Source organism: Petaurus breviceps, unplaced genomic scaffold, assembly GCF_028583685.1.
Source record: "Petaurus breviceps papuanus isolate PSGF00001 unplaced genomic scaffold, PetGlider_PUasm1.0 90667, whole genome shotgun sequence".
NCBI classification, from domain to species: Eukaryota; Metazoa; Chordata; class Mammalia; order Diprotodontia; family Petauridae; genus Petaurus; species Petaurus breviceps.
This window is the reverse complement of record NW_027187302.1, coordinates 6,880,269-6,893,140: the sequence shown is the minus strand read 5'-3', so window position 1 is coordinate 6,893,140 and position 12,872 is coordinate 6,880,269. Positions and strand designations below refer to the sequence as shown.

The following is a 12,872-nucleotide window of genomic DNA, read 5'->3' as shown; positions in this document are numbered from 1 at the left end:
ATTTGGAAATATTTAATAAAATATATTAAAAGAAAAATTATGTTAACTCTTTTTGAAAACAGTCTTGCTCTAACTCTTCTAGAAATGCTTATTGAACTTGTGTATAAGCTACATTTTTCTTTGCTACTTTGCTTGTAGCTATTTTTGAATTAGTCTTTTTGCTGTGTTTGAGTATTGAGCTTCTTTGTTGCTGTAGCAGGTTTTTAAAGTGAGATTGTTTTTATTTTCTCATTCTTATAGTCTAATTCTTGACTTCAGAAGTTATGTTGGTGTTAGGCTCTGCACACTTTTGGAGGGAATTTCTGACCCGAGCTTGTCTTTTTATGTCCTGTTGCTGGTTTTATTTTTTTTTGGAGGGAGGAGGTGAGGCAATTGGACTGAAGTGACTTTCCCAAGGTCATACAGCTAGTAAATGTCAAGTGTCTGAGGCCAAGTTTGAACTCAGGTCTTCCTGACTCCAGGGCTGATATTCTATTCACTGCCTCACCAAGCATTCTCCTGCTGCTGCTTTTATACTTTCAGTGCTCCCAATGTGGTATGATCTGGGAATAAATCTATTTATTGCTTTCCTGGTCTGAGTTTTGCGAGTACATGACCCAGAGTGGGGTCTGTTAAGCCAACAGTCTTTGCTTGACAGTTTCAGTAAACTGCTATTGGATTTAGTGACTATTAGCCCACTGGGAGCTTCTACTAGTTTAGAGTGACAACTGCTTATTTTGTTTTGGTTTAGGACTCCTGCCCTGGTTATTCCATTGCAAGCTTAGATGTTGGGCTGAAGCCTAGAAGAGATTCCCCTTTCTGATCTTGGTGTCTGGGTAGCACAGTTTTGTATCCGGAACTTATTCTTTGCTCAGTACATAGGTTAGGACCACTCCTATGGCTTTCCTGATCACAATTCATTATGGTGCCTTTTGTAGATTGTTGTGTAGAGAAGAGGTAGGGAGGAGCTAAGCTTTGCTTCTTTTCTCTTAGCAATATTGACTTCAATCCTCATGCATCTCATTTTGCAAATAAGGAAATTGAAGTCCAGAGAGATAAAATTATTTACTCTTAGAATTCATTCTAGGTCTTCTGACATGAAAGCAGGATGATCTGAGTTCAAATACTGCCTCAGACATTATTAGCTCTGTGACACTGGTAATGTCTCTTAATTGCTCTATTCCTCACTTTCCTCATCTGTAGTATAGTGCTATAATGGCATCTACCTCTAAGGGTTTATTGTGAGGATCAAATGGGATGGGATATGTATGGCAAAGCTTAAAAGTACCATATAAATCCTAGCTATTGTTATGAGGCAGCAAAGTGGCAAAGTTGAGAGAGCCATAGGATCTGGAATTAGTAATACTTGAATTCAAATCCAGCCTCAGATACTTACTAGCTTTGTGATTCTGGGCAAGTCATTTAGCTTTTCTGTTCCTCAGTTTCCTTATCTGTAAAATGGTGATAGTGGTGGCACCTGCCTCCCAAGTTTATTGTGAAGATCAAATGAGATATTTTTGTAAAGTACTTTAAACTTTGTTTTGTTATGCATTATATTTATGTGTCACCATTCCCTAATTAGTAGGCTTCTTTGTTTCCATTTCTTTGCTACTACAAAATAGTGTTGCTTTAAATATTAGAGTTGATAAGGGACTTTTCTTTCTTGATGATAATGTATTTGTCATTTTAGTACAGCAGATCTGTTTAATAAAATGCTTACTGTTTACCTGTCTCTGAACCACATGGAGCCTACCATAGGACTGCAAATTTTTAAGTCTAGGAATCTATGATTTCATTGATATAGGTATCTCTCTATGAGTAAGTTCCTTCCTTTAATGCCAGTCATCAGCTATTATGTAAGTTACAGTCTTAGGTGGTTGCTTGGTTCATTGAGATGTTAACTTATTTAGGGTCACACAATCAACTATAGATTACAGGGCCAGTACATATCACAGATGACACTTGAATACAGATGTTCTTGGTCCCCTATCCCATTTGCTCCAGGCTGCTCTATGCTTGTAGAAATTATAAATTCTTTAAAAAAATTGGTTGAAATAAATATTAGATAGGATTTATTAATGCCTCTTTTAAATTTAAATTATTTTTATTTTTTTCTGAGGAAGCCTTGGTTGTTTTTTTTTTTTAAGGGAGTAGATGCCTGATATATACATTATCTTTTTTCTAACCTCCATTTGTATAATTTTAGAAATCTTTCATGTGTTTGGTTCAATTGGTTGCCAGTTAGTATATTGTGTGAATGATTTCTTTAATTTTTCCCCAATTACATGTAAAAATAATTTTTAACATTGGTTTCATAAAATTTTGAGTTCTGAATTCTCTCCCTCTTCCCTTTCTTCTTACCTCCTTGAGACAGTAAGCAATTTGATACAGGTTATACATGGGCCGTCATATGAATAATTTTCATTTAAATATTTTTTCCAATTATGTGTAAAAACATTTTTAACATTTGTTTTGAAAATTTTGAATTCCAAATTCTCTGAATGTTTACTTTGGATATATTTAGTAAATTTCCTGTAGACTTTCTGAATATATGACTCAAAAAAAGGAGAGTGTATGTCTTGCAAGGGCAAGCAGTTTGTCTAACCATGGTGCCTGTTTGTTAGTAAATAATTCTATTAAAATCTTTTTTTCCCATTTCAAGGCAAAAACCTAGTATTTCTGAACTTGATATTGCTTTTCTTTTTACGTTTTTTTTAAAAGCAAATTAAAATTGACTATATTTCTGTGCAGTAGATCAGAATGTTGAAAATAAGAATAGTTACCTGAAAATAAAAAATTCAGGTCTCCATGAATTTTTATTTACTGAAGCAAAGTTTATTCAAAAGGAATTTATCTTTAATAATAGGAATAAACAACAGTGAATACTGTTGTTGGCTAACATATAAACAAGTCAGCTGTTCAGTTCAGTTGAACAAATATTTATTAAATTCCTACTTTATCCAAACCCCCATCTTTTTAATATGAATATTCCTCAGGTAATGTGTGAGTGTGATCTTATAACATTAGTGTCTGAAGACTTGAAGGTAAGGGTCATCTAATGTGCTGGATGTGAATGGAGTTATTTTGATTTGCATTCCTTTTATTAGTGATTTGGAACATTCTTTCTGATTTTTGCTAATAGCATATAATTTTTTTGTTAATGGTTTGTTCATATCCTTTGACCACTTATCAGTCGGGGAATGCTCTTTGGTCATATATTTCTGTTAGCTGTCTACATGTTGGTTATCAGGTCCTTATTATTTATTACACAGATTACCCTCCTTTTTTCCCCCTCCATTAACCCTGTGATGTTAATTTTGTTCATTAAGATGCTTTAAAATTTCATGTAAGCAAAATGATCTGTTTTAATATTTTAAATCTCCTCTATCCCTAGTATAAGAATTCACTCTTTAGCCATTGCTGTGAAATCTACTTTATCTTCTAATTTTTATGGCATGTCTGTGACTCTTTAAGTCTGTGGCTACTAGCATTCAAGTGACATGAACATGGTATGTGATAATACCATCTCTGTTTTTTCCAAAACATTTTCAACCTTAAAAATTGATTTCTCAGTCATTTTCAATTATTACCTCTAATGTAAATTTCTTTTGTGTATAGATTTTTTAAAAAATTAGTTATTTTAAGTATATTTTCACTTGTTAATATTGTACATCAGGCACTGATGTGATGGTTCCATTTTTATCCATTAAAAGACTAGCCCAGGGTAGCATCCCTGGAGAGTGTTTCACTTTTTGTGTATTTGTTCTCTTTTCAATTTCATATATTTTTTAATAGTTTAAAAAATCATATTTGATAATTATTCTGGTAACATTTGGAAACATTGAAATTTAAGTCATTGTTTTATTTGATTCTCTTTGTCAGGCACAGCCAGTTGGAAATTGTGATTTCAACACTCGATTGCAGTGTATTGAAAAAGAAATAATAAATCCTCGGCATGAAAAAATGAAGAATGGACTCATTGACAAAACACAAGAACCATTTAGTGTTAGGCACAAGCCATTTTTTGACATCTCTACTTCAAGAAAGGTAAATGTGATTGTGAAAAACCTTTTGTTTTATTGATTAGCATACCAGAAATATAAGGCAGAGTTTTCTTTTCTATTTGTTACATTGGTTAATCAATTTGAAAGGAGCAAGAACTGACCTGAAAAGGCAAGTATTGTACTGGCTGTTGTTGTTTTTTTAAATGTGCTCCTTAGTCTTTCTGAGAAACTGCCCTTTTGAAAGCCCTTTCCTCTGTCTTTTCTCACATTATAAGAAAGCATCATGCTAGAGAGCTGATAGCATAAATTTTCTTTTATTAGGTCATTCCCCTACTCAATAACCTACAGTTTTGCATATTCTATATTTCTGTACCTATTGTTTAGGAATCTATTTCAATTATCTCCTTGTTTATTATACTATTTAAAATTACTTTTTTTTTGTAATAAGGTAATAAATTTGCAGTATTTTTCACATAGCTTTACTTTTTCTTCATTTGTGTTTTGAGCAACTATATACTATTAAGCTATATTATCTTTTTCTCCATTCACTCCACTAACCCATTTCCCTTCTAGATACCACCTAGAAACTGCCTTCTCTAAGAAGCAATTTTTTTTTTTTAAGCAATAGGGGTTAAGTAACTTGCTCAAGGTTACACGGCCAGTTATTTCTGGGTGTGGTGCTGAGTGTCTGAGCCCGGGATTCGATCTCCAGGTTGTCCCAACACTGGAGCCAGTACTCTTACTCGCTGAGCCACCTCGCCACCCCTAAGCAATTGGGGTTAAGTAACTTGCTCAAGGTTACACGGTCAGGTGTTTCTGGGTGGGTGCTAAGTGTCTGAGCCCGGGATTTGATCTCCAGGTCTTCTCAACACTGGAACCGATGCTCTTACTTGCTGTGCTACCTGGGCGCCCCTAAGAAGCAATTTATAATTGACCTCACCTAACATTTCTTTCTTAACTTTGACCTCTTCAGCATTTTTGTCACATCTCTAGCTACAGTGAAGTTTTTCTTTTTCAACAGATCTGTAATCTCATTTTGTGAATAGTTCTTTCTGTGGTTTGTAGCATATTTACTTATCATCCTGGATTACTCAGAACCATATTATTTCATAAATTCTTCAGGGAGGGTCCACCCAGCATTTATGCTGGAGGGGATTTTGTAGCGCCAGTACAATACTCACAGTGCCGATGGGGACTGTGAATATGCTGGCATAATGCTCAATCGCAAAATATAACAGACTCTCTATATAGAAGACAGTCCAGTGGCAGGGTTTGTGTTCTGAAGGAGTGGGGAGATACTATTGTTCCTGAGACTCTTGGATTTACATGTGTATCATTAGCACTTGGTAGACAGTTGTTAGTGGTTGAAGAAATAGTGGGCCCCTTCTCCATTGTTCTTAATGACCACTCTGAGGGCCATACTGGAAACAGGATAATTGCTTTGAGGAGTATGACACTTAACTGGGTTCTTCAACTCTGGGTCCTGGACTGATATCCATTGATATCTGAGGGGAGGTGGTGGCAGTAGGGTAGCGTGTTTGTCATATACCACCTCCTATCTGTCTCTTAGAATGCCTTGCTTCAGTTATGGTAGCTTGCCTTCCCTTTTGGTGGCATGTAGGAAATGGTACTTTAGAAGAGCCTTAAAAGAAGCTAGAGATTCTTACAGGTAAACTAGAGGATGTAGAGCTTTCTAATAATAAAGCACAGCCTGTACAAAGGAATGGAGGTGAGAGATTGAATGTAGTTTGGCTAAAACATAGAGTTATATGAAGAGAAGTAATGTGAAATCAGTCTAGCAAGTTGAGTTGAAACTGAATTGTGAAGTATTTAAATGCCCATTAGTAGAATTGGTATTCTGTTCTAGAGACAGTAGGTAACTACTGTAGTTTCTTAAGTAGATAGTAATAACATGATCAGAATTTTTTTTTAGGCATACCAATTTGTATGTTGTATGGAGACAGGAAAATCAGTAGGAAATTATTACATGATGAAAGATAATGAAGATTTTTGTATTATCTGTGCCTTTCAGTTTGATGTATTATTTTAACTGTGGTGGTCTAAAGACTTAACATTTATGAAGTCTGCTTATTCTCTTCTCATATTTTCATCATTAATGTCCTTGATAAATATGTATATCATTCTCATAATGGTTGGGCAGGAGAAGGAAGGAAACATATAGATTGATTGTTGATTGTTCTACATCACCTATTTTGAGTAGAAATAAAGTCCTTGATTTTTTTCCCCTTATATCTTGATACTTGACCTTTCAGCACCCTTAAAATTGTTTCTTTCAATCACAGATGCCAAGTGTATATTTGATGCAATTTAGTTTTTCCTCCTATCAGAATTTTATTTAGTGCCACTTCTGCTCTTTTCACATAGCATAATGAGGACCATGATTTTAGAATTCTAATATTTTGGTTCCACTGTTATGGGTTATCAATTTAGTTTGTTAGTAGAAATGCTGATAAATCTTGGGACCATATATATAAATTAGGTCTCACACCAAGCTTTCAGTAAACTGTATTTGTCTTATCCTCCTTCTTGTAATTTTTCACCATCCTTGTCTGTGAAGTTTTGCAAAGGAATTTACATAGTTAATTAGCTTTATTCTTGCCTGCCTTGATTTTCCACTTTTCAAGGATCTCATGTATTTACTGACTTTATTCTATGATCTTGCTGGCTAGATTCTAGGTTGTTTCCAGATTGAATCCTTGTTCTTCTCTTTCATACATTTTTATGAGGTTTGTTGGCTTTGGTGCTTTCTACACTCATTCCATGTGGTGATTGCTTTATATTAATTAAACCTCTGTAGGAAATGGTGATATCCCATGTCATTGTATTACTTATTTGTGCATACGTTACCCATTTTTCACTATCAGGAGCTCTTGTAAATAGGTCATATTGGGACATTAAAATTTTCGTGTTATTTTCCCTGTCTTCCAATTTATTCCACTTTTATTTTGTTCTAAGAAGTTGATAGTCTAACTATACAGAAACTATGCAATTAAAATTTAATTTAATTTTTGTAATATTACTAATTGCTTACTATGTTTGAAGTATTTTGATTCTTTTTTTTTTTTTGAAAGAAAAAACAGTTACTCAGATGTATTTACTTTTCTTGAATACACGGAATACTTTTTAAAATACTTCTCTTGATTGCTGTGTTATATTTCGAAGAGTCTGTTAAACTCTTTTCTTCAGTAATACTTGGAAGTTTTCTGTTTTGTTAAACATCTTTTTCTTGCTTTCTGTGATTATACTTAGTTTTGCAGGGTAAGTTATTGTTAGTTGTCAGCTGTTACCTTTTGTCTTTTGAAATACTGTGTTCTAAGGTCTCTGCTTCATAGTGGTAATGGTCAAATCTTATTTGGTCCTGACTGTGGTTCTTTGGTACTTGAACTTTTTTTTCTCGGCTCCTTATAGTATTTTTGTGTTTGACCTAGAATCTCTGGATTTTGGCTGTGATATTCTTGGGAATATTCATTTTAGGGATTCTTTTAGGAGATGAATAGTGAATTCTATTTTCATTTTGCGTTTTGGTTTAATAGGTTTTCATTTAATGATCTGCTGAAATGTGGTATCTTTTTTTAAATCATGGTTTTTTGCAAGTCCTCTGATGCTTAAATTATTCCATCTTGACCTGTTTTCCAGGTCTTTATTAGTGATTATGTATATCTTCCAATTTCTTTTGTTTTTCCACTTTTTTGACTTTGTTTTAGTGTATCATGTTGTCTCATGAAGTCATTGACTTACATTTGATCCATTCTAATTTTCAGGGGGGTTGTTATTTTGGTAAGGTTTAACATCTCCTTCATTTTTGTTTATTGTCTTCATTCTTTCCTCTAGAGTTTTCATTTCATTTGTAGTAGCCTTTTTATCTCTTATTCCATGTATTCTAAGAACATTTCTAATTCTTCTGGCCAAACTATTATTTAATAAGTCTCTGCTTGTTGTTGCTGTGCAGTTATTTTTTCTGGGTTTGTGTCTTTAATGTTCCTGTCTTATTGTATAGAAGCATCTAGGTGATGAAGTGGATAGATTACTAAACCTGGAGTAAAGGAGGCCTGAGTTTAAATATGGCCTTAGACACTTACTAGCTGTGTGATCTTGGACAAGTCACTTACCTCAGTTTCCTCAGCTGTAAAATGGTGATAATAATAGCACTTATCTCTCAAGGTTGTTGTGAGAATCAAATAAGATAACATTTGTAAAATGTTTACCACAGTGCCTGGCACGTAATAGGCATTATATAAATGCTTATTATCTTCCCCACATGTTGTCAGTATTTTGTTTACTCATATTTTTATTTTCCTGAAAAAGATGTTTAACAAAACAGAACTTCTGAGCATTACTGAAGAAAAGACAAGAGTTGAAACATAACACAGTAATTTTTCATTTTCCTGACTTTGGTCAGAGCTAGTTTCTTCCCTTTCCTGAATGCCTAGATAGGATGTTGTACTCTTATTTGTATTATTTAAAAAACTGCTGCTGTGGGAATTGGCAGATTTAAGACCCACCTGTCTGTTCCAGATACCGAGGTTTGCCTTTTCCAAGGCCTTCAGGGTGAGGTCAGGTCACAATGCTACAAACTTTAAGATCCCATAGGATGTATGTATTGTGCTTCCCTCCTTTTGTGAACTTTAATGACTCCCTACTCCTAGAAGCAGCACATCATTACTTCAGGATCCATGTGACCATAGCTTGCCTCTGCCTTGTAGGTTACAGTTTCCTTACAGTATAACAATGTACTCCTGCCCTGGCATTTTTCTGACTGGATCCCTTCTCTGCTGCTCATAGACTTCTGGATATTTCTTTGTGTGGACTTGTGGTGTCTGAAAACCCTTACTCTAGGTTCTCTTTAGATGGTTGCTCATATGAGGCTCTTTTTCATCCTTGTTGGCATGCTTGTTCACAGCTGCTACTGTTTACTCCACCATCTTAGCCAAAACCAAATCTGCTACTATCTATGGGTATTTAAGTGGGTGGATATACATAGGAAGTCTTCTTCCTTCATCTTTTTAAATTTAAGGCCTTTTTGATTACATTTGCCAGCCACTTGACAGTTATGTTCTTAGCAACTTTTTTAGGCATATTCCGTGCCTCGGCAGGAATCTCTCATCTTTTTATGTTACATAATAGTCAAGAAATACAAATCCCTTGGTCATATTTCACCATCTCCAACTCTTCACTTGTTCAATCACTTTTTCTGTTTTTCATCTCTTTCCTTCTGTGGTGCTGTAGTAGTGAGGACAACAACCTGTACATCAGTGGTTCTATAATCTTTGGCAGTACATTTTAGGTTTCTTCTGGAAGTATTACTGGTGCTCACACAAATCACTATACTGAGGGTAAGACAACCAAGGGATTGTATCCAAAGAACTTGCCAAGAGACAGTTTAATATACTCGAGTAGGTCAAATATTCTACCTTATGTAGTGCAGTTGAATCACGTGTATGTATCTTGAAAATACAGAATTTAATGTTAGAAATGTTAGTCCCTATAATTTGTTTTAATGAGTTCTGCTTCATTATGTTTTTCCTGTTAGCAGTAAATTTGCATATTGTATATTGGTTTCAAAAGTCATAAGGAGTGATTGTTTACATTAAATATGTGTGTATACATATATATGTATGTGTATATATGTGCATATGTATATATAGCATTATTTTTATTTGGTTATGTTATACCAAAGTTAAAGCATACTGTAACCACTTAAGCTCTTTGCTCTTAAAATTCTATCCGTTTTTATATCTTCCTTTTTTAATATAAAAAACATTGAAGTTAATTTGTAATTGCTTGCTTCCTTTTCAGGGTGTTTACAGTGATATGGAAAGTAGTTCTTTTTTGGGGGGGAGAGTAATTGGAGTGCCCAAGGTCACACAGCTAGTTTTTTTGTGTTAAGTGTCTGAGGCCATATTTGAACTCAGGTCCTCCTGACTCCAGGGCCGGTGCTCTATTCACTGTGCCTCCTAGCTGCCCCTAAAAGTAGTTCTTATTGGGACATATGTTTTCCTCTAATGAGGAGAAACACAATAATGATTATTGTATTTAGGGCATTGGATATTCAGTTCGACATAATTCCCCTTCAGAAGAGTGAGGGGTTTGTTGTATAATGGTAGATGTCCCCTTGGGTGTCATTAAATTCTGGCCCCCCCCCCCTTTTTTTATAAAAATGTTTTCTGACTGGTTTTAAAAACTGTTAATGTTTCTTCCCAATCCCTCCCTGTGCTTTTGTAACAAAGAGGTATACTTAAGTAAAACAAATTGATGCATCGAAGCATATAACTAATTCTATACCTATATAGTCTCCTACCTTTAGGTACAGAGGAATTCCATGCCTCCTTTTTGATTCAGAATTAAAGAAGTGTATGAGGAGAGTCTATATCAGTATGTGTTACATATTGTTAGACTAAAAATTCTGAATACTGAAGTGTATCTAGTTGATCATTGAAGAATCATTTCTTAGGGAAATTTGCATTTCTCAGTGTTTGCTTCATTTAAGGGGGAAAAACAGTTTTTTTCTTAAAATGAGAAAGAAATATTAATTTACAACAGAGATTTCCCAGTGACTTTTTTTTTAGAGAGGAAAAAACTATATCTTCATTTTGTTTATGTCCATTCTATATATATTTATTGAATGCCCGTTGGTAAGGCTAGAGGAGATTCTTTCCAATCTTGAAGGCATTATGATTACTTACGGAATAATAGACCATACTGTTAGGGAAACATGATCAAGTATTGGAAAACAAATATCTATCACATAGGAGCCTATCTTTTGTTAATCATATCTGATATTGAATACTGACAAATTAGAAAGCTGTTTTTCTTTTAATGAGAAAGTAAGGCTAAATTCACACTTTCACGGAGAATGCTTGAGTTGTGAATCAGATCTATAAGGATGTAATATGTGTAGTTTTATGGAGAGAATGGGGGTAGCTCTAGATTACTGAGTTGAAAGTATCTTTAAAAAGGGAGGGACATGAAATGTGGAACTAAGATGAAAATAAGATGAATTGTGGGGAACAGTTAAAAGACTGTTAACTGATAAAGAGTCCTTGTGTTGGGGATCAGTAAACTAAAAACATTTTGGAAAATCTTCTCTACAAAACTCCTTGTGGGACTATCATATGAATATCATCTAGGTCTCATTTTCTGTAATTTTTTATAGTTTCGTAGTAATAAATCATTGGGGGACCCTTCTGAATTAGTTTAGGTTCTTTGTAGCATGGCCCTAAATATACTATTTGAATTTGGGGTTTTGCTTTAAGCATTCCTGTAATAATTATTTGTGTTTTTATTGATCTTTTGTTTCCCTTACCTTTTCAACTAAATTTTAAAGCCCTTGGAAATTTGCTATGCTACAGTAGCATATTCCCATAAACTGACTGCCACTGTGCATGTATATACATATATAATGTGGTATGAAGTATATATGTGTGTATATACATATATGTTTTCATGCATCTATGAGATTAGACATTAACAGCGTGAGTACAGAGAGATAAAATTTTTCTTTTTAGTTTAGTATGTTTTAAGGCAATTACAGGTAGGTAAAATTTGTTTAAAATGATAGACATGTTGGGATTACCATGAACTACCTTACAATCTAATTGAATAAATACTTATGAAAGGGAAATAATAATATAGAAGTATCAGTACAATGCTATAGGTATTGCATTAGCTATTAGGTAGTGTAGGACAACTAGGTCATGCAGTGGATAGAGTGCTGGGCCTGAAGTCAGGAAGACATATCTTCCTGAGTTCAAATCTGGCTTCATACTTGCTAGCTATGTGACTCTGGGCAAGTCACTTAACCTTGTTTTCCCCAGTTTTATCATCTGTAAAATGAGGTGGAGAAGGAAATGTCAAACCACTCCAGTATCTTTTCCAAGAAAAGTCCAGGTAGGGTCATGAAGAATTCATACATGACTGAAATAACTAAACAACAGCAAACTTGTGTGTGCCCTGGGGAGAACTATTTGCTCAATCTTGAATAACCTGGGATGCAATACAACTGATTTTATGTGGTTAAGAATTATTAACCTTTGGATTAATATAATGGTATTTTAAAATTTCAGCCTGACTTCTCTATCAACATAATACCAGCTAACACTTCACCTTTTTTTAAATAGTGTGGTCTCAAAAATTGCACTCATTTTAGTCCAAAAAGTGTGAGATATAAATTTGTTGAAAGTGTTCTTGTAAAGCAGTCTAATACCACATGGAGACATTTTTTCTGTTTCATGCATATCATCATTTGCCAAAAATATTTACATTATGACTTTGCTCCAAGAATTTAAACCACTTTCACACTTTACTTTTGCTATCTATCATTGTCTTAACATAGACTTAGGAGGGTTCAGAATACCAAAGGCCCATTGTGAATAAACATTTGGCACAAGAAGGCAAAGCATACTAGCTTTATTAAGAGGCAATACCTAGAATATGAAGAGACAAGGAAGATGGATTCCAGAGTCTGCCGGGGTCCTAGATGTAATTAGTTGCCCCATTTCAGCCTTAGAGGGAATGGGGCACCCTTTACCTTAACCAGTAAGGTCTGTTAGGTTTTTGTTAGGTTCTTTTCTGGGTCTGTCAAAGACAGATATGAGGGATAGGGAGAGAAGAGCCTAGACTGAGGGATTGGTGATATTTCATGCTAGTGGAAGGAGGGAAGACTCCTAGTGAATTGGTAACTATTTGATATTCAGAAGGCCAAAAGGGTGCTTTGGGTTTTTACTGCTGTGTCTTACTCTGTCTCAGGGGTTTTCGCACTCTACTCCCCACCCCCTTCTTCATTTAACAGGGTAGGTAGGCTACTTATGCCATTACATTTATATGTTTAAGAAAACAGACACAGTTCTTCAGAACTGTGTAGTAAAAGAA

General features: G+C 34.6%; 1 protein-coding gene across 3 annotated transcripts in view; it reads left to right on the top strand.

Annotated features, from left to right (window-relative positions):
- Positions 1-12,872, top strand: part of RNGTT (RNA guanylyltransferase and 5'-phosphatase) — a 399,154-nt gene that overhangs the window by 140,621 nt on the left and 245,661 nt on the right. For all 3 annotated transcript variants that reach the window (XM_069065120.1, XM_069065121.1, XM_069065122.1), the window contains one exon: positions 3,862-4,026. In XM_069065120.1, the coding sequence (XP_068921221.1) occupies positions 3,862-4,026 (165 nt within the window). The remainder of the gene's footprint in view (positions 1-3,861; positions 4,027-12,872) is intronic.